The 22823-nt window shown below is 43.1% G+C and overlaps 1 protein-coding gene across 2 annotated transcripts in view; it reads left to right on the top strand.

Moving 5' to 3' along the window:
• The window catches only part of MOCOS (molybdenum cofactor sulfurase), a 494081-nt gene extending 472638 nt beyond the window's left edge, over positions 1 to 21443 (top strand). The window contains exons 9-11 of one of the 2 annotated variants that reach the window (XM_019509228.1): positions 7493 to 7655; positions 18166 to 18251; positions 21433 to 21443. In XM_019509228.1, coding sequence (XP_019364773.1) covers positions 7493 to 7655; positions 18166 to 18251 — 249 coding nt within the window. In that variant the 3' untranslated portion in view covers positions 21433 to 21443. Of the gene's footprint in view, positions 1 to 7492; positions 7656 to 18165; positions 18254 to 21432 lie in introns of those variants that run through there. The other variant, XM_019509230.1, reaches the window with a different exon arrangement.
• Positions 21444 to 22823: the final 1380 nt, after the last annotated feature.

The following is a 22823-nucleotide window of genomic DNA, read 5'->3' on the forward strand; positions in this document are numbered from 1 at the left end:
GGTGCGACCCGGCACAACAGGGAGCAGTGGAGCCTTGCAGAGAAGCTACTCACTGCTGCGAACTCTGCGCTGCCCTGATGACACCACCTATGTGCCCAGCTGCACTGAGGACAGCAATGTGGGTTTGTGCCCCAAAGCTACCATGCACACAGGACGCACATCTCCAGGGCAGCACAGAGCTCACAGCAGCAAGCAGCTTCTCCACACAGCTCCACTGTTCCTTGCCATGCCAAGCCATGCACACTGGACTGCAGAGGTCCCGAGGTGGGCAGCAGGGTGGGAGCCCAAGTCTGTATCCACCCCCACCCCTGCCCCATGCACAGATCTGGGGGGTGCAAGTCCCCCCTGCCCCTCAGAAGCATGTGCAGTGGTGGAGAGCCACCCCCCCACCCTGGCTTCTGGATGAGGTGCTCGTGGCCCCATCCAACTCTCCACTGGGGCCCTGCAGCCATGCATTGTGGCCCCAAGCCCCACGTACCACCTGGTTGCCCATGCCAGCCCTGCCTAACTCCCTCCCTCCCTATGGGGGCCTCAATTCCCTCTGTCCCCTCCCCCCCAGTTACCTGCAGAAGCTGCTCTACAGGCTGCCTGGGGCCATGTGCGTATATGTGCATATGCCCGCCGCCCCCCCTGCGCCTGATCACCCTCCTCCCACTGGCTCTCAGCCCCTTGCAGGCTGAAACTCTACTGGCCTGCAGAGAGTTCATTGCAAAACTGCAAAATCCATGGGTTTCTCCAGTAAAATGAGAAATCCGCATTTGCCTCCGGTAAAGGGTAAAATCCATGTTTTATTTCATTTTCCCGCGAGAAATAGAAAACCTGGATCCCTGGTTATCATGCACATGATGTGGGAGTGACTGGTTGAGATGTTCTTGATAGGGGCATTCACAGATGCAGCAGAGAAGTGTTAATATGCCTGAGGAGAAAAAGTAGTCTCAGCACTTACCACCCACTAACTAAGACCCCCACATGGAAGAATCAATCAGTCAAGCAGGTAACATCAGCAACATCAACATTTGTAAAAAGAATTAAAAGCTTTTTGTCCTCATTTTATTGCCAGCCAGGCACAGGGGAATATTTAAAAGCGTACTGTAACTTTATTTCTGCACAATTTTTTTTTCTAAATCAGAAGCAATTTATTTGGCTGTCAATATGTCTTGGAAATCACCTAAGCTCATTCTAAATCCAGAAACTGTTTGGCCTCTTTTCTGTGGCTGCAGTGTTGAGTAGCTACCTCCTGAACCCGTATCATCACTAATTGCAGAGTGAGTCACTCTTCATAAGACTGGATGTGTCACTACTCCACCTGTATCATTTTGAAGGGTAAAAGTGTCAAATGCCAGACTCCTTGGAGTTCGAAGTAAAACACTCAAAAAGTTCTTCCCAAAATTAAATGAAGGGGGAATGAAATGCTGGCCTTTCAGCCTACCCTTGGAATGTCATTGTTTTTGGCATCTCTGTGCTGTACCATGACAGAATTAGCTAATACAGAAAACCAAGGACTTTGCCCATCTTAATATTGTGATAGTAGGGAGCACAAGTTGTCAACCCATTTTTCTGCTTTCACAAATTCATAACTTTTCAAAGTGTGTAGAATTTAGATTGAAATTTCCCATGCTTGGTTAGCTGTTAGTAATTTTTAAAAAGAATTTCAGTATTTTTTTTAATAAAGAGAAATTGTCCTCAGCCACACGGTAGTTACAAGAGGTTTAAAATATTTTCTCACTTAATATTTTGAATCCCCTTTTTTCACAGTGGTAGGATAGTTACAAATGGACTGATATGAAAGTGGCTTAAATATTCAACAGTAGCAACTACATTCTTGGCTTATACCTAGATAGTTAAGGTCATAATTATATAGGTTTGTAAATCCAGGCACAAGGCTCAAGCCAGCATCGCAGGATTAGACCTCTGGCAAATATAGAAAATAAGCCTTAAGTATAAAGTACATGTTCTGCCATATTTACAATGTTTTAACTTTTTAGAAATGACAAAGCAAGGATGTACCTAGAAAACTGAATTCAACTGGAATGCAGTCCCAGTTGCATTTTGGCAAATGTAAAAAATAAGCCTTCAGTGTGAAGTATGTGCTGTATTTAAATTTTAAAAAGTTTAAAGTTTAAAAAGTTTATATTTAAATTTTAAAAAGTTTATAGAAATGATAAACCAAGGAGGTAAAATGGAAAATTGCATTAAAGGGAACACAGACCCTTTTCCATTAAAATCACTTTGATTGTTTTGAGGTTATTAAAGTTAAATTTGATGAGCATGTGGCCAAACTCACCACAGTTTGATCTCCTGTAGGGGCAAGTACCGAAATATCTTCTCCTAACTCTGAAATCTGCCTAATTGATTTTTAGAGAAAATGAGTATGGCACATGAGGGTACTATATTTTGGAAGTTGGAGAAGATACAAGTTAAAAACGGTATCTGTAAACTTGGGGTGGGAGGGTTAATTAGTTCCTACTACTGTATCTGCACCTCCTAAAATGTGCTTGACAAGAAAAAAACATTTTACTGTTTAGTCCTCCTCTATGAATGTGTAACAGGTCATACAAAATAGAGGGTTCAGATGGGGTATGGGAATCCTAATGGAATTTTCTTGAAAGCTGTATTTTAATTTCCTTAGTTTTTTTTTTATTTAATTATTCTTCTCTGGTGCTTTTTCCCCTTTAAACTCTTCCCCTCTTCATCCCTCTTTTCATAGGCCCAGATTTTTGCATTTTTAAACACAAATGTTTTATGTCCATGAATTTTGTATCATTGCTGAATGCCTCATGTTCAGTGAAAGACGTTAAGACTTTAAACATTAATAACTTTCTTATTTTTGTAGTAAATTTTGTGCTGTAAAAATTGCCTAGGATCACCCAAGACTATAAAAATATGTTTTCATTTTAAATACAATTCAGATTTTCAGTCATCAGTGAAGAAACAAGACATACAAAGGACATGAACATACATTTCTTTTTTATTTGCATATTTAAAATCTGGTCATTCCATTCCTTTGATACTTTCCAAACAGCATTAACCTTTAGGCTGATTTGCCTGTAATTAGAAAAATAAATCAGACAACAAGCATTTTTAAAGAAAATTAAAAAACAAATTTGTCTCATGGAAAATGTCATGCAGTGGTACCTGTAAATTTACTAGCACTGTATTCCAGTCTTTACTTTCTTGCTAACTAACTCTTTTTAACTAAAGGCATGTATCCTGACTGAAAGCTTGTGCTTTTCATACGTGTCTTATGTAGTTAAATCTATAAAGGTACATATCTACGCTGCCTTCTGACTGACTTCAGACTAGCATGACTAACTGGCTCTCAGTAGATCAGTGTCGTGAGCTGATGTTGAAAAGTCATTATCTCTGCTGGTCTGAGGTCAGGCAGAAGGTAGTTCAGAGTAGCACCTCAGGGTACCTATACACAAGTGTGGAGGCTGCTCTGACGCACTGAAATTACAGTGTTTTGGAGCAGACTCAGTCGCTGGAGTATGGTAACTACCACGCTCCAGCCTCCACATCTCATGTATCAGCATCCCCGTGCTTCAAATTGGTGGTGGGGATGCTTTATCTAAAGCTCATGAAATGGTGATACACAAGACGCTCCCAGTGCTTTAATTAGAGTAGCTCTGATTCATGCCAGAGCAGAAAATGAACATGCTTTGTTACAAGATTAGCTAGCCTGTTGTGCTAGCACTACAGGTTCTTCCTTAGAAGGACTATAGAAGAGTGTGTCTCAGAAATGACAGTGCTTCTGGTTCTCTTGAGGACTTAGTACTCTCCTTTTTGTCCATCCCAAGCAGCCCCAGGGAGAACAGGAATGGCCGAGCAGGGTTGCCTCTGCTGCATGCCAGCAGCTGTCATGCCTGTGACTGACCCTGCCAGTAGGCCTGTGCGAGTCAGCAGCGATCCGATCTGGCTTTGGATCTGGCCACTTCAGATGGCCATGATCTGATCCGGAGCGCCGAACCAGGTTTCCGCCTCAATCTGGCCAAAGCTTCGGAGCTGCCTCGGAGATCGGGCCATTGGTTATAATGGGGTTATCAATGAAATATCTATAACTTTGCTGTTGTTTGTCTGATTTGAATGAAACTTGCAGGGATGGTAACCTCTGCTGAGTGCATGAAACCTGCCGTGTTTCAAGAAGATTGGTGCAGGGGGTTGGGGGGAACTTTACCCCAAATTCTTGAAAGCCAAACTCCTGTTACAGCTGTGTGTTACAACATAGGAGAGTGAAAACTGCAGGGGTGGTAGCTCTTACTGAGGCCACAAAGCCTGCCAAGTTTCAAGGAGATCGGTGCAGGGGTTTGGGGGGAACTGCCCTTCAAGCTTCGGACAAGCAAAACTGGTGCCACTGATGACACTGTGCGTGTTAAATCTTAGTGGGGTGACAGCTGCAGGGATGGTAGCCCCTGCTATGGCCACGAAGCCTGCCAGCTGCCGAGGAAATCAATGCAGGGGGGTCCTGGGGCCCTGCACCCCTAGCTGCTGACAGACAAAACTTGTGCCATGGGTGCTTGTGGGACTGACTGTGTCTGTCTTGGAGCAATTGATTGTCTGTACTGATTCTTTCCTCTCCTTAGCCTGGTTTTGTTGGTGCTAATTGATGCTCCTTAAGTCATTATGTAGTAGCTAGGTCCTGTGTATTGAGCTGGTCCCTGAGTGAATCACGATTGATTGATTGGTAACTGGGAACACAGCAGCTTAGCAGCCAGGGCTGCATCAGTGTCTTCCCCGCCCCGGCCCAAGAGAGAGACAGTCAGTCCCAGAAGCACCCATGTCATGAGTTTGCTTGTCTGCAGTTTGAGGGGCAGTTCCCCTCAAACCCCTGCACCAATCTTCTTGAAACTTGGTAGGCTTTGTGGCCCCAATAAGAGCTACCAGCCCTGCAGTTTTTACCCTGCTATGTTGTAACACCTAGACATGACAGGAGTTTTGCTTTCAGGAATTTGGGGTGCTGTTCCCCACAAACTCCTGCACTGATCTTCTTGAAACTTGGGAAGGTTTATGCTCTCTACAGAGTCTATCACCCCTGAAACTTTCATCCATATTGGACAAAAAACAGCAAAGTTATAGATATTTTATGGTTTCCCCATTATACCCTATGGCTGGATCTCCGAGGTGGCTCCAAAGTGCTTCAGGAAGCCAAACAAGGCCGGCGCTTCAACCCAAACGTGCTGCTTCAGACCCTGAAGCATCTGAAGTTTCTCTGGATCTGAAGCTCTGTTCGAAGCCTCGCACAGCCCTACCTGCCAGGGAAGGGGTGGGGAAGTTGTGTTCAGCCATGCCCCGCACCTAATCAGGGATGGCTCAGCCTAGGAAGCTTGCTGGAAGGTGTGCTGAAGCACCCTCAGCTTGCTGGCCTTGCCTAGCGCAGGCAGTCTGCATGCCCCCCCACCACCTAAGGGCAGATCTGTGTTCTGGTCACCAGCAAACCTAGGGCACTTAAAGTAAAGTGTGTAACTTGGATCACTTCCACCTCAGGCTTTTTGAATGTCTGTACCTGGGCTAAGTCTCTCAGATTTTAGAGAGCTCTTGTATGTATGTTTTTTGAGGATGCATTGGTGCTTTGTTGCATACTGTAATGGAGCTAAAGCTCTTGTAATATGAGGTGAAGATAGCCAGGTCTTCTGTCTGCATATTCCAGCCAAAATAACCCAGAGTAACCAAAAATTCCAGCATTTCCAATGAACAAATTAAAAGAAAAAGCCAGTACCTTTGAACTGAGATTGTATAATCTCTGGGGTCTGATTTTTAAAAGAAGCCAGAGATCCTCGTATATAGAATTAGTCCAGAATCCTGTATTTTGATGATACAAATGTCACCACTCCAGCTATTATGCAACTATCTAGCTCCTTACTGGCAGAAATGTATTTTGCTCATATGATAGCAATCACTGAGCACACTCAAAGCTACCATATGTATGCATATAATCGGGATTGCTAAAACAACGCTATGCTTAAGAGTCACCGTCAGACTTCGAAATCACATTTCTGACCTACAGTTCTTTGTCATTATTACTAAAAGGAGCACTTAAGATCATTGTAAAATAAGCAAATGGGCAAAAAAAAAATCTTTGTAGTGTGTATAATTGAGGTACATGACAACATGTTGGCCTAGATTTCTAAAATGCTGCCTATATTTATTTATTCATTTATTTGTGATGCCTAGCTTGAGACACCTTACAAGGATCTGGTTATCAGAAAGTGCTGAAAATTCTTACTTACAGCTCCTCTTTGTAGTCAGTTGGATTTCTATCAAAACACTCAGGGTGTTTTATCAGAACTTGATTTATTTTTTAAAGAATATTCTGAGCCTGAGGCCAGATTTTTCTTCCAGTGCAGGCACATCATGAAGTGCACATACATATCTTAGAGTCCAACTTGGCTCTCAGTATTTTTTTGTTTTTTTTTTTTTTTTTTTTGCTACATTATTCTTGCCAGTTAGGCTACTACTAATGACTTGGGCTGTCTCGTCAAATTTACGTGAAAATCCAACAAAGCTGCCTCCTGCTTAACTCTCCTAAATATTTTACTGGTACTCAAGAGTGCACATGATCTGGGGTGATATATTTAAATGCCTGGCTTTCTGTTAAAAGAATTGTATTAACTTATTTTATCATTCAGAAGGGAAAAGCAATTATTAATACCACCCAAAGGCAGGACCAAAGTTGCTTTCTTTGGATTTAAAGATTGCCATCTGTACAGCATCAGTAACAGATGTTCTTTTCACCAGAAAAATGTACATACAAGGAATGACAATATGGTTGTATAGGCTATTGGATATAAAGAATATTATGGAACTAATGAAAGAACAGGCAGAATAGAATGGCCTGTGCAGCTGTTTATTATAAGTAGAGCTGTACAAGACACCACACTCTCAACAATATCAAAAGCCTCAAAAATTGAAGTTAGATTTATAAAGTTCTTCTGGTTTCACAGAAAAACACGGGCATTTGGTGAAACAAAAACAGTGACATTTTCAAGGTTTGAAAATTTCAAAATTTTCCTTTTAAAAATATTGATTTTTTTGCATTGGCACACACACCTTTTTTGAAATCTCTCCTGCGTAGATATGAAAAATGAAGTGTTGGGGGTCCTAAACGTGGTCCAGAGAAGAAAGCAAGAACATTTCCCTTCAAGTGTCACAAATCTTATTCCCCAGCTCATCCCAGCCCTCTTCTTGAATCTTAATACCTCAAAGCATGGTGATAATGTCAGAAGTATTTGTAACAGTGCTCCTTTTTGTTCTGTCAACTCCCTGCAATAAGATCTTCATCTTTGATTGGAAAATAAAAGCTTCTGTCAACAAGGCTGACACTGACATGCACAAGATTTTCTGTTTCCATTTGAAAAGGATTTCACTAATGGACAGCTGCATTTTCTTTTTTCTGGGTTTTTTTTTTTGTGCAGTGAGAATCTGTGACTAAAGATCTTTATTGAACAATTGATGTGACGTTTTCTTTCTCTTCATATTTTTCCTGTTGCTGAGCTAGGTTACACAGTGGCCTGTAGGAAACCAAGGATTGTTGTATGACCGTAATTGGATGCTTGTGAATCCGAATGGAGTTTGCATTACTCAGAAGCAGGAGCCTAGGCTCTGTCTGATACATCCCTCAATTGATCTGAAACAAAAGATTATGGTTATCAAAGCAGAAGGTTAGTAAGTAAATCCATTTCTCTTCCTTATTAAAACTGATTTTTTAAAAATATATATGCAAATACTGAATGTCATGAATCACTAATATGTGAAGGACAAGTTCTGCTTTTGCAGATTGTATTGGAATGTGTGGTGTGTTTGACCGATAGAGGTCCATAGTGGCTTCCCCTAAGCAATCACAAAAGCAGGTATCATGGGCAGAACTGGTAAACTCATAAATATGTATGGATGCTGGCCATCCTATGTCTGCACAATGCGGAAGGCTGTAAGGACTAATGTAACTGAAGTTGAAAATTGTCATCTCCTAAGTATACAAAGATGAATTACTTTGAGTGTGGGAGGGAGACAAGATTTGCCATTTATTGACTATATAGGAGGATTCATCAGTGACATCTGATATCACTGAAGTGATGACATGACCTTACATATTTTTTGGCTGATTACTTTACTTTCAAATAAAGGAAAACATTTCTTTATTATTGTACTTTCCTAGATTCATCTGTAAATACAAAACAGACCCACATTGCAGGGAGGGGTGAGACTGGGAGTCTGGAAATACTTCTCATACTTGCTGGCATGTATTGTTCCTTTCACTAACCAAACAATTAACATGGAACTAAAGGGCAGGTATATATCCTTCAGTGTTCATTATTAGAGTCTTGTTTGCATATGGCTGAACAGCATTTATCTTTTCCCTGGAGTCTCACATTTATCCAGCCTGTGCTGATCTATAAATAATATATGTGCCCATATTTGTGCAGCTAGACCAAAGTAAATTAACTCCTTTTTCTCCTGCTATAAATTCACCATCACAATTTTTTCTCTTCTCTGGTAGATCTGCAACAAGTAGAACTCCCCTCAAAATGTGGTTTAAGAACCACATTAGATGTGAACCACTTTAGAGCCCCTTACCTGTACATGACTGAAGTCAATAGGATTTGCTTAGAGTGCAGTACTACTTGAACCCTTCAGAAATGACGTGGCAGACCAAGGAATCTGACAGTTCTGCTTTATTCACTGTCTGAGTTTTAACTGATCAGCATCAGTTAGAAATCATGAAACGCCACACAACAACCAGCTCCAGCTGACATTTGAGCTTCTTAATATGTCTCAGTCTCTCCTATCTCTCCTCTCCTGCTATGGCTTTCCATACGGTTTCTAGCACCACCCTGATTTTTTCATCCATATGTAGTTTAAGAGGTCCATTTACTTTCAGCCCAATAGAACATTCTTCTTCTGCAATGGTGTCCACTGCTCCTGGGAAGAACAAATCTTAGCCAACTGTGCTGTTTTCATTCTCTTTGTCCATTCTTTGTGCACTCTGCTGGATCTGGCAACTTTTGCTTAGTGATGTAATCCACTGCAGAGCCTGCATCTGTTTTCCAAATGCCACGTATTATCCTGGCTTGCAGCATTTGCCACAGTGTGTGCAGCTCCGTGGTCTGTTTGTGTGGATTCTAGCTTTGAACACCATTTATCTTCCTACCTCATGTCTCTTCCTGTAGCAGTTGAGATTTGTTGTTGTACCCGCAGGTTTCAAATTGTATTCCCCTTCCATAATCCTCAGTCTGGAGTGGGTAGCATCCTTTGCTTGGCAATTTCTAATTGATTTGTCTCACCTGTGTTTTATTTTTCCTCTCCCAATCAAGCTGTGGTCTTTTATCAAAGATCAAGCCCCCAAAATCACAGCTGGCTCTTCAGTTTTAGAGTGGTCACAAACTCTATTATGTTTCCATCTTTTATTCTCCATTTAAAACATGGAGTGCAGTACTCCTCACATTTCCATAATGCAGTATCAGAGCCTCTTCTGCCTAAGTTAACTAAAAGGTATTAAAAATATCAAGTGCTTCAGAACCAACTGTCATCAGAAATAAAGTTTCCTTTTTCTGTCTGTCTTTTCCCTGGCATCTATTGCTTGCAGATACAGAGTGAAGCATCATGTCATAGAATCATAGAGAAGTACAGCTGGAGGTTGTCTAGTCAAACCAATGCCTGAGGGAGCATCATTCCCATCCAAAAGTATCATTCCCATCCATAATATAACCTCTTAGTAAAACTGCAATTAACCCTGACACATCACAAGACATAACACCCTGACCTACCACTGGTAAAGTAGGACGACTATGGCAGCCAACATCCTGCTTCTGTAACAGGTTGCTAATATATGCCCAAGAAATCCAGGTAGAGGACCATGCCCACCACTGCAGAGGAAGGCAAAGCCCCCCACAGTCCATACCAGTCTGACTATGGGGTAAAATACCTTCCTGCTCTAAATGTTATTAGTCTGACCCTGAGTGGAGGGGCAAAGCCGTCTAGCTAAGAACCTCTGCCTCTAAGTCCCAGCAGGAGCACTGGCACAACCCAGTCAAAATCCACAGCCTTGGCTGCAGCCAACACCCAGTGCCTCTGAGGAAAGCTTAAGAAAAAAACCCTGATACATGTAGCTGAAAGGTGAGGGATGGGGGATTCCCTCCCAGCTCCATACAGCAACCAGCAAAGCCCAGAAGCATGGGAAATACCCATGGTAGAACATAGCTGTACCTAGCTGATCCCCAACAGTGGCTGTCCAACCTCCAGTGACAGAGTCCACAACTTCCCTAGTCAGTCTAATCCTCTGCCTCACTATTTTAACAGTGAATATTTTTGCATTTGCCTTTTGTGCAGCTGCATCATACTGCAGAGTCAGACTGTGTCTGTGATCTACCAAGACTCCCAGATCTTTCTCCATAGTGCTAACATTCAGCCAGGTATCACCCATTTTGTATTTGTATTTTATATTATTCTTCCCGAGCTGTAGCACCTTGCGTTTGTCAGTACTGAACTTCATCCTCTTAGCTTCAGCCCAGTTTCCCAAACTGTTGAGATCTTTCTGAATTGCACTTCTGTCCTCCAGTATGTTCACAGTCCTTCCCAGTTTCATGTCATCTGCAGACATTCTGAAGATTTCCATGCCAGCATCCAAATCATTAATAAACATGTTAAACAGCAGCAGGCCCAGGACAGACCCCTGTGGGACTCCACTCAAAACCTCCTGCCATTCTGACACGGATCCGTTTATAATTACCCTTTGCTTGCAGCTATCAAGGTAATTGTCTATCTACCATATAGTAGTTTTGTCCAGCTCATATTTCTCCAATTTGTTTATGAGAAGGTCATGTGGGACCTTGTCAAAAGCTTTGCTGAATTTCAGATACTGTACATCCACATCATTACCTTCATGCACCCAAGTAGTTACTCTGTCAAAGATAGAGATTCCAGTTTGTTTGACATGATTTGTCAATCCATGCTAGTTGCTTGTGTTCAGTCTTTCCTCCTCCAGATGCTTACAAATGGACTTCTTTAGGAGATGTTCCAGTAACTTTCCAAGTATTGAGGTGAGGCTAAACTGTCTGTAGTTTCGCAGGCCCTCCTTTTTGCCTTTTTTATTTTAAAGAGGCACTATGTTGGCCCTTTTTCAGACCTCTGCTACTTTGCCCATCTCCCATGACTTTATGAAGATCATTGCCAAGGGCTCAGAGATCACCTCTGCCAGTTCTTTCAGTATCCTAGGATGAAGTTCACCAAGTTCTGCTGACTTAATTTATTCAGATCCATTAGAAGCTCTCTGACTGTCTCTCTTGTTATCTCGCCCTTCAGTTTATCTCCTTTATCCAAATAATCCTTATTAGCTGTCTGGCTTCAGCTTAATTTTTTGGTGACGTGTCCATTTTTCTGTTGCCTGTATACTTTCCTTTTACATTTGAGGCATCCTAAAAGTTCCATTTGCAGACACGTTGGACTCTTGCGATTTTTCTTGTGATTTCATTGTGTTAGAAAAGTTCTTATTGGGTTTCCAGTATTGTGCCCTTTAGAAGCTCCCAGCCCTCCTGAGTGCCTTTATCCTTCAGTCTACTTCCTATGGCACCATGCACATGAACTCCTTGAGTCGAGTGAAATCCTCCATTTTGAAATATAGCATCCTAGTTTTGCTGACTTCATGCTTTCACTTGTCTCAAGATATGGAATGTGATCATATCATGATCGCTTCCTTCTAAATTGCCCATCACCTTCACATCTTCCACCAGTTCTTCTCTGTTGGTCAGGACAAGACCCAAAATAGACGATCCCCTAGTTGTATCCCTAGCCTTCTGAACCAGAAAGTTGTCTTCCATGCAAGTTAGTACCTGGCTCAATGTTTTATATTTGGCTGCATTGCTCTTCCAGCAGATGTCCAGAAAAAATGATGTCTCCCATCAGTACCATCCCATAGTTCTTGGTTAGATTGTCACCTCTTTGAAGACATTCAAAAGGAAAACCTCACCTCCAAGGGATTTACTTATGCTTTGTTCATTGAAGTTATTCTTTATAAAATGGAAAGAGCTGTTCTGTTTCTAAACCTTTGGCACATCTTCCTGTCAAGCACACCTGTTCAACGTAAACTTGCCTTGGCATGCTTTAAAGTGCAAGGAGGGTATTTTCAAAAGCAAAAATTACTGATAGACACTGAAAGTCAATGGGATTTGGGGCTCTGATCTGAAATTATGCCTTTGAAAATCTTTCTCATCTTCGTCCAGGTTATTCCTGGAATTTTAGTAGTGTTCATCTTTTGGAAGTCAGAGGACCCAATGGACCCAAATCCTTGGAAACTGGAATGAAATGGGCTTCAACCAGTGTTAGAACATGTCGGAAATTCAGAAATTAACAAAAAAATAAGTATGGCTGTTATATATGTCTTTTATTACCATCAATACATAAGAGTTTTTCTGGATCACTGTCTTTATTAATTCTTTAATAAGCATAGACAGTGATAATCCCAGACATTAGATATTTTGAGGTCCCATTAAGTGTTCTGGTTCATCTCTTTGCAACAGCAGTTCTATTCTGTAGCACCAGTAATAGGCTTGCAATCTAGTAATCATTTTAAACTACTAAAATGAGGTTATATTTGCCATGTATTTCCAGATAATATTCAAGAGATTATCTTTAGCAAGGTACCCAGATGATGGAGGTACAAGTGAACTTGGAAGGAAGGCTGAATACATGCACCACTAAAAAATTCCTCGTGCTATTTAGCCTGCTTTTTTCTCTCTTAACTTCACCCTGTTATTCCTAACTGAACTCCATTGAACCATACAAGCTAACCACTCTCTTCTTGGTGTTTACACTCTTCAGACCAACAGAATGTTATTGACCATCACATTTTGTTCCATAATAAGGTTATTCTTACTCAACTTATTTAATCTTTCCTTATAAGTCTGTGTTTCAGGTTCTCAATCACATTTTCTTTTCTGCAGGACTTCCTCCAGCTGATCCATATTTTGTTGCTAATTTCGTGTCTGATACTGAATGTGTATTTCAGATGCAAATACTCACGCCAGGTCTGTGCAAGGCATAACTGTTGTCTCTCTGTCCTTGTCTGAGGTGAATCTTCTAAGCATGCAGCTCAAAACTTCATTGGCCTGTTTGGATTCCCTATCATATTTCAAATTAATAATATTTGATTTGCTAACTACAACCACCTCTAAGTCTTTTTCAGCATTATTGCTCTGAAGTTTTTTTTCCTACTGAATACCTCTCATCTGGATTATTTTTCCCCAGACGTACTATTGCACATCTTTCCAAGATAAGAGTTTTGTTTCCCCTTCCATATCCTCTGATCCCTTTGAATGACTTCTCTGTCCTTGCTAGTATGTGCTACTTTTCGTTGTTAAGTACCACCAATGCATGGCATTATTTCACTCTATCCTTTCTGTCACATCATTAATGAGGACACAGGGCAGGTGGTACTTTTAGTATGACAGTGACATCAAGTTCTGTATCTTTTACTGAACCAGTCACAGTTGTCAGTGGTCCTATCCAGTGTGCAGAGGCATAACTAAGAAGCAGGGTGAGGAGGGGCAGAGTGGTAAGCTCTTACCGCCTTGCATAAGGGTCACCGGTGCTAGTGCAGCAACTTTAGCCCCGCAAAGGCAAGCTTGTGCTGAAACTATATGGACTTCCTTTAAATCATCTTTTCTTAACCCATGGGTCACAACTCAAAAGTGGGTTGCAAGAATATATGAAAGAATCACAAACAAACTTTAAAAGTAGATTCTCCTTTAAAGGAGAAAAATGTGTGAAACTGTGGCTTTCCCCTTACAGGCTGTTAGAATTCCAGCCTGCAAGGGGCTACTTGGGGCCCCCTTACTCCCCCCACACACCCCACCCTGCCCCACACACTGTGGGGTGGAGCCAGGGGGCAGCAGGTTGGGAGCAAGGGGAATGGTTCGGGGACTGGCCAAAGTTTAGAAATGGGTCCTGGTACAAAAGAGGTTAATAACCACTACTCTAAATCAGTGCCTAGGACTAGTGCCCCACTCACTCATCCCTAGTTACACTACTGCCCCTGTGGGCCTTAAATCTGGGTCAAGGATTAAACCTTACTGGTTAAGACTTGGTCTAGATAAAAGTGAACTGACATTCATGAAGGAAAGGAAAGCAATCAGAAAAGAAGGTAAAGATTTATATCTGCCTGATTGTGCCTTTTGTTGCCTGAATTTATAACCTGAGCTACTCTTACATGACCCAGTAACAGTGAACCAAATGGTCTTTTCTTTTTGCATCAGACCAGAAAGTTGCATCCCTTTCTTTAGCTCTGGTACTTTTATCACCTCGGCTAGGGACAGACATTACACATAAACTGGTTTAAGTGATCAGAAACTGGTTTAAACCTGTAACAGAACAGATGTTCAGTGCACATAAACCAGCTTGAAAATTGCTGAAACTGGTTTGAGATAAACCTGGTTGAATGTATATCAGACTTAATTGATTTGGGTCAAACTGGTTTATGCAATGTCTCTCCCAGACCCCTTCCTGGTTTAAGTTAAATCAGAGTTCCCCAGCATCCCAGTTGCTTTGCAACTGTGGGTAGGGCTTTGTTCTCTGCTTCAGCCCAGCAGGGACAGCCCTTCCCCTCTGCTCCCTGGCTGGAGCTCCAGCAGAGACTGCAGGCATCTACTGGGCTTCCTCCTGCCTCCCCCTTAGCACTCCCTGCTCAAGCAGGGATTCCCCACTCCCCTCTGCCTTACACAGACACCGATCATCATTAGCTAGCATACCACATGCTGGCTACAGTCTGTGTTGTGGGAGACATGACAAAGGCAGACAAGACAGTGTCAGCTTAGGGCTTTTTGGAGCTAATCAACAGGTAGATGGTAATGTTCCTCCATTCCTTCCTTGGAAAAAGTTGCTTAAGAGCTTTTAATAATGAGAGAGACTGCTGTTTTGTTTGATACTGATACAGCTACCAAATACATCTATGAAACTCTGCATGTAACTCCCTTCTGTGTAACTCAATGCTCTTTTATCAACAGCGGGGGGAGGGCAGGGACACCCCTCCCTAATCAGAGAGTCCTGCCAGGGCCTGCCTACGCCCTGCCCCCCACAGCTCAGCATTGCAGAAGGGAAGGGAGGGCTGCTCTAGTGCCCCCTGGCTTCTAGCCTGAGCCACTACAGGCATGTGCCAGCATTTCTTCAGTCCAGAGGGGATGTCTGTACGGTTACAAACCGGTTCAGCCTAGTCAGGTTAAGCTAACCTGCAAAGATTGAATCAATTCAGGCTTAGGCTTTTTGAATGTCTGTCTGTAGCCCATGAGATCAGACTACTGCAATGCTTTCTATAGCTCAGACCCATTCAGAAACTGAAGCTCAGCTTGGCAGTGTCTTGCTTTTAACAGTTTGCTTTGCTAGGAATATGTTATAGTGATATTTCACACATGACCCTGGCTTACCAGTGCTTTCTGTATAGAGTATAACAGATTGGTTTTGACTGATGAGCTCCTTTATGGTTTACAGTGCATCCCTTTATGGTATAAATCTTCACTTGACAGTCCACCTTTCTCCTCATAAAATCCCACTACACATGGTCAGGTCAGAGCTTCCTTGATCTTGTTTAGGGTCCCATAACTTAGGCATTTTCTCTCCCATATTTCTAAATCAGTTAACCTATATAGCAGGCCAAAAACCTTCCATTTCATTGAAATCTTGGATTTCTAAGAACTGTATTTTTAAATTTTGAGTCCCTGTTTTCTAAGATGCTTGTTTTTTGGCTAACATTTGTCATGCTTTTCCATATGAAAATTGTATTGAACTTTCCTTATAGTAAGACTGACTGATAGAGCAATGTTAACATGTTATGTATGCTTCTAGGGAAATGAGGATCTACTGTATCTAGGCCTGACCCTACTTCCATTAAAGTCAATGGCTAAGCTCCCATGGACTTAAAAGGGAGCAGGGCCAGATCCTCCATTTGCAAAACCCTGTTGTGGGTGCACTGAGACAGACCAGTTAACATCTTACTACGGTACCAAAGGCACAAGTTTGTCCTCCAGACTTGTACTGAAGGCTGTCCCAAATGACCATCTGGAAATGAATACCTGGTCACTCAGGCTGGGAAGTCAAAGGCAGCCTGCTAGTCACATGATAGCACTTGTGCACTCCTGGCTATTGAAACTAATCTTAACTACACTAACCTGATAAGGCCTTTGACTTCTTTTTTGATTGCTTGTTCTGAAGCTAAAAAGAAACCTTTCTGTCTGCCTCTGTTAAATGCAGATGGCCTAATTCTGCTTGGTGTTACACCATTGTCAATCAGGAATGATTCTGCTGTGCAAGGACAATTTCTGTTTCCATTTTAGCTAGCAGTCCCTTCCAAGTTGTGAATTAGTTTGTTATTGCACAAAAGCAGGAATTTTGAGAGTTGTGAAATCACTTTAAAATATTGGAACAGAAAGATGTGAACAAAACAGTGCAACTAATTACACTTTATGCAGTTTATTCTCCCTTCAAAGCATAATGTATTACTGCCAATACAATTAATGGGAATTATGTGCACACACTGAGGAAAGAATATGCATGAATAGTTTATATTTCAGTCTATTGAAATGGCAAGCTTCTAATTTTTGCCATTGACTCAGAATAGTTGCTATAAAGACAAGGGTTTTTTATATTAATATTGTGAACACATCTGTGAATTTTATCATCAGGCAAATGACCATGGAGAATGACAGCTTTTACATTTTAGTAACTAGCAATATTCTACTTTTTTGCCTTCAAATGGAATAAAGTTATAATTAACAACTTTAACCTACCCTGAGTATTGCTGTCAAATGTGCATTTTACAGTCAGAGTGATACATTTGCTAATGTGCAACATAAAAGATCTAGAAAGCCTTGAAACCCCACCTGAAGAAATTGCATGTGTGTTCCTTGTTTAGACTTATTTTAATAAGGGTTTGTAGCTAGACTAGTTTCCTTTTCCCAACTCATATTTTATTTTCCCACAGTAGAAAAAACAATAGACCAAAAACAAAACAAACAAACAGGGAAGAAAGCAAAAGGAATCATACAAGGGCATTAATTTCCTCTTCTCATCAGATAATAATTATAATTATAATTACCTGTTTTCCTGTTGCAAGTGGGTTAAGTGGCTTCTTTGTTTTACAAGCATGTCCAACTTTTCCTCTCTCATCTTAAGTTCAGTGAAGTAACACTGCAAGTCAAACAAGCTGTCAATGGCACTGAAGTTAAGAAATAACAAAAAGCTTTGTGTTTTGAAAATGCATAAGGGAAAAGAGCAGATAATATCAGTTAAATTTCCCTGATCTTTAAAATGAAACAAAACAGATTTTTTTTCCGTACACAGAGTTAAGGCAGTGTGAATCTCCTCTTAGTTGCACTGCTTTAAATAAAAAGTAGCTTAAGTGCAGCTTTATTATTGTGAAATGGGTGCACATGAGATCAGAAGCATTGTTAGCTTATGTAGAAGTGTAAGGGAGAGTAATGAGGGTTCATTACAGCCAGACAGGAAAAAACCTTTGTTTGTTTTTTGTTTTCACTTAAAAAGGGCAATACTGGGAAGTTCTTTTCTCTCTAATAAACCAACATGGCATGTTCCTTCCTTCAACCCATAGCATTCAGGATTTTAGTAAATTCTTAACAAGATGTATCATTCTGTTAAATCCAAATAAATATGCTCATAGGAGATATTTTACTCATTAGCATTTTTCATTATTTCGGTCTTTTCTTAGGTATGTAGCTTTGTGACAATTATACTGCATTCTTGAACAGCGTGTATGTTTTTCTTTTATTTCTATTATTACCATCTCTCTGTCTCTCTCTCAAAAAAGAACGATTAAACCCATGTCCTGATTTACTAAAGGCAGCACAACTGTGATAAGCCTTTCCTTTCTACAACAGCCATGATTACTGCAGTAATTTTTTGCCAATCCGAATGTATGAGACACACAGGGAATAAAGTTACTAAAAGCTGAAATGTTATATTGGTTAATGCATTTTGGGTACCAAGGTCATCCAAAGCCTTTTTTTTTGCATTATCATTTGGAGCCACCTGCAGGAACAGAATATAATGCTGTCAAAATGGGGAGAGTTTGTCAGTGTTTGTGATCATGTGCAGGAAGGAAAGATGTACTTTATTTGTAAAGTATGGTTCTGCAAAAATGTTTTTCTCACAACTTGCACTCTATCCATATAGGAATGGACCCCATAACTATACCTCTAGAGGAAAACCCGGAAAAAGAGACACAGATCTGTCAAAGCAAAGTCTGTGCACATAGGTAAGTGAGAAGAGAAGAATATCAGAAAAACTACGGTAGTGGGGACATCTCAGAGTGACCTTATGTAATACAATGTCATAAGCTCTATGATAGTCTAGGAGGTTTGGCATAAGCACAATTCAGGAAGGGGAAAAACAGTCAATGTTTTAATGAAGCATCCAGGTAAATTAAAGAAAGTTTTGAAGAGAAGTGGCTGTGATAGTCCAGGAAATAAGCAAGAGGCAAGGATTTTTGTGGGTTATATTTTCTATTGGACAAATGGCAAGGTTGGGATAAACTTAGACAAGCTTTTGGATGCAGTGCATTCTTCTTCAGGTCAGACAGATGACACTGTGTTAAAAAATAGCACACAGAACAGTTCTGTGCAAATAAATAAATATAGATATAGTTTACAAAATCCTATTTTGACAATTTTGCATCCAAGAGAACAGAAAATATCTTTATTTGTTTTGTTCTCTCAAAACTGTCAGTCAGAAAAAAATGGAAAGACCCTATACATTTTCACATGTCATGTGGCTAATCAAATAGGTGTGTTTTATTTCAGTTAAATTATTCACTTCTCACAATAACTTTTCCTATTTCAGGTTGCATTGTTTCACATTTCTGAGATCCCAATCCTTTTTGTTCATATTTACAGCACCTTTTAACTTTGTTTTGAGTGGGAATGGGGATCACTTTTCACTTAACTTTCTTTGGAAGGTTATTAATGATATATAGAATACTATTAGCTTCCAAGCCATTCTGTAAAGTAACTAACATATTACCTCACTATAATGTAACACTACTATTATTAATCATTCAGTTTCCTTTTAGTAAGCTACATGTTTTTCCACCATGTTGTAGAATTACCTTTAAACCAAATGTTTGCCAATCTCAGTAAATAGCCCTGTACTGGATGGCTTGCTAAAATGTATATGCATTACCTACTTAATTCCATTTATGCAGCAGGCTCCCCCTTTTCACATTTGCTATTCAATGTAATACATGGTAACAACCTAACAGAGGACATGAGTTGCCCTCCCACAGGGCCATGATGGGTAGTACCTTGCGCTTCAGTCAGTGATGTCCTGAGTGCTAAACCTGACTGCTGCAGAGGGAAAAAGAGACCCCCACCCCCCAATTTACTTTCCAAAGCTACAAGAAGGATTTTGCTTCTTGGTTTGTTAAATTAATCTTTTTGCATCTATGCTTCATGTAACCAGGCCCATTTAGCTTTGACCCATTCTTTTAAATTTCTCCTCCCTGAAATTCATTCGCCATGGATCTGGATTCGTAATTACAGAGTTTGCCTCTAGCATGTGGTAGCAGTGACAAAGTGGTCAAGGCATCTTGCCATGGCTCCAGACATCTCACTTTGGGCTTATACAGAAGTCTTCCCTAATGCACCTAGCTGTCAATTGGTATCTAATGTTTTGTATTATGGAGCCAGAAGCAGCTGGATGTGAATTCTACTGTATAACTCCATCATGTGCTATTGGTTACCCATGCAAGCTTCTGCCTCTTCTACCTTGAGTATTAGGTAATTATCCTCCATTTGATTAAAGTCATACACACACAAAATATACTCTTTCTGCTGGTGGCAGTTTTCCAAACAAATATCTGTGTTGTGGACATCACCAAGAGTCATTCGCTACAATCACTTGTCCCACTTCCCATAGTCTTGACTCATTTTTATCCTCCTTGTGGTAAACCCATCTCTAACAGACCTTGCATGTATAATGTCCTCTGTTACTTTTCTCTCTTTTTCCTTCATGTCATTGACTGTATTTTGTGTTAATGTATGTGTAAGGGAGGAGAGCCGGAGCCAAGGCCGGGCTGGGAGAGAGCCCAGCCGGGCACGAGCCGACACCACTGGCACGTGGCGGTCAGTGGCGAGCGGCAGGAAATTGAACCCTGCAGGAACCCGGAAGCGGAAGGTGCTGGGGCCACCTGGGCCCCTTCAAAAGGAGCACCGGCACGGGCAGAAGGGGCCGGTGTTGACAGAGCCGGGAGAGCCGGGTCTGGCGGCAGCGGCAGCGGCAGAGCCAAGAGAGCCAGGTCCGACGGGGAGCAGTGGAGCCTAGGTCGGCAGACACTGCTGAGGCAAGGAGAGCTACGGAAACCGCAGCGCCCCAGCAGACCAGGGCCCGCGGACGGAGCGGTTGGACATTCTTGGGGTAAGCGGGACCCCGGGGCAGGGGTCCGCACACCAGACTGGAGGCCAGGGCGAGGGTGTAGGGGTGGAGGAGCCCTCTGGACACCCGCATCCGGAGCCAAGCCGGACAGCGACGAAGGTCTCATTACCGGACAGTACGCGCTATACCAACTGAACAGCATATCAGATAACATCAAGTCGTGGCAGGCGAGGCAGGCGCATACGACCATCCGGGTGGGGTGAGTCTTCACTGTGAGTGGGGGGGGGGGCCGCGGTCCCTTCCCCAAGGACCGGGGAAGGGAGGGACACAGCCTAAGAGAACTCACTTACAGTTGGTGCATTGGCCGGGAAACCGGCAAGGCTTTCCTAGGACAATCAAGACAGGAAAATGGAATACCCGCCAGGAATGACGGGGGTGGACCCTACGCAGCAGACGCTGAGTCTGATTGTGCAGTTGCTGCAACAGCACCAGCAACAGTCTCTTAGGCAAATGAGCCTTCAGGAACACTGGTTGCAACAGCCCACTAGGATACCCCAGGGCACTGGAGACTTTCATGTACCGAAAATGACCAGGGAAGACGATGTGGAAGCCTTCCGGGAGGCCTTTGAGCGGGCGGCATTAGCCGCCGGGTTGGAGAAGGCCAGGTGGGCAGGACAGGTGGGGGTCCTATTAGTGGGGCCTGCACAGGCCGCCTACTGGCCATTATCCCGCAGTGAGGCTGCAGCTTATGACCAGGTGAAGGCTGAAATTTTGCAGAGGTTGGCTATAACCCCGGAGCGCCACAGACGAGCCTTCCGAGGAAAGAAATCGAAGGAGGAAAAGAACCCATGAGTTTTGTGGCAGAGCCTCACCGATAGTTTGAACAAGTGGCTGCGCCCGACGGTGGCGTCAGAAGAGGAGATCTGTTATCAGATTTTGTTGGAGCAGTTCCTGGGTGATCTAGAAGACAACACCCAACAGTGGGTCAGGTGCCATGGCCCCACGACAACACGCCAGGCGCTCCAGTTGGCTGAACAGTTCGATGCGGCACAAGGAGCCTCGCGACCAGAGAAAGGTATGAAGGGACGGGAGGTACCCCTCAGGGGAATCAAGGAGACCCGAAGAGACAAGAGGATGTCGGGGACGGGCCCTCTTTGTTTTCTCTGCGGAGGGCACGGTCACATAGCGAGAGTGTGCCCTCAGAATACCAGAGGACGAGATGGGAGGAACAGTCACCCTTGGGAACTGGCCCCAAAGGAGAAGGAGGGCTTGGACGGGGAGCCCATGGAATGCAGGGTCGGCGCAGGACCCCCTACAGTGGTGCAGTCACTACCCGAGGTTCGGGTTTGGGTCGAGGGCCGTCCACTGACAGCCATAGTAGACACCGGTTGTGCGCAATCCCTGGTGCGACCGTCCCTGGTCGAGTGGAGGCGGGCGCCCCGGTGTACAGGAATCCACCTGGTGTGCCTGCATAAACGTAAAGCCTATTTCGAAAGACGCCTATTGGGGGTGCGGGTACAGGGGAGATGTCGACAAATCCCAATCGGGTTGAAGGAGGATATTTTATATTCCATGATCTTGGGCAGAGATTGACCCAAGATATTTGGGATTGTCGCTGACTTCACCCGCTCCGGAGCCCCTTCGGGGGGAATGGCTGGAGAAATTGAGCCGACAGTGGAGGAGGAATTGGAGGACCTGACAAGTAGCAACCTGTTCCAGGAGGCGCAAGAAGCGGATGCGGAGCTACGTCCATTCCGAGAGGCGGAGAACGGAGATCAGGAGGCGCAGGTGAGCCCCCCTGCAGACCAGAAAACGGGGCCACGGGTGGAGCTTAGGCGGGGACTGTTGTATTGAGTTAAGCCAGGCCGCATGAGGGGGGAAGAACTCGCCCAGCTGTTAATCCCACGCCCCTATAGAGACCAGCTGCTACGGCTGGCGCACAGGAACCCCTTAGGGGGGCATTTGGGAAAACATAAGACGGAGGCTCGACTGACTCGATGGTGTTTTTGGCCACATCTATACGAGGACGTAGAGAATTTTTGTAAGGCCTGCGGACGGTGCCAACGGGTGAGCGCTAACAAGCCTCCTCAGGCCCCGCTGCAACCCATGCCTATGGTTCAGGAACCGTTCACACGGTTAGCCCTGGACATTATGGGCCCACTCCCATGTAGTACGTCAGGGTACCAATTTGTATTAGTCCTCATTGATTATGCCACCCAGTTCCCGGAGGCCATCCCGTTGAGAACGGTGACAGGCACCCGAGTGGCAGAGGAATTGATGAAATGGGTGGCGAGATTCAGGATCCCTAAAGAGATAATGACAGATCAAGGGACAAACTTCATGTCCATGGTCCTGGCCGCAGTGTGCCAGGTGCTGCAGATACGCCACCTCAGAACGACAGTATACCATCCGCAAGCTAACGGGCTCGTGGAGCGCTTCAATGGCACCCTCAAGGGCAAGTT

This window comes from Gavialis gangeticus, unplaced genomic scaffold (assembly GCF_001723915.1).
Source record: "Gavialis gangeticus isolate Ggan-Ray unplaced genomic scaffold, GavGan_comp1, whole genome shotgun sequence".
NCBI lineage: Eukaryota > Metazoa > Chordata > Crocodylia > Gavialidae > Gavialis > Gavialis gangeticus.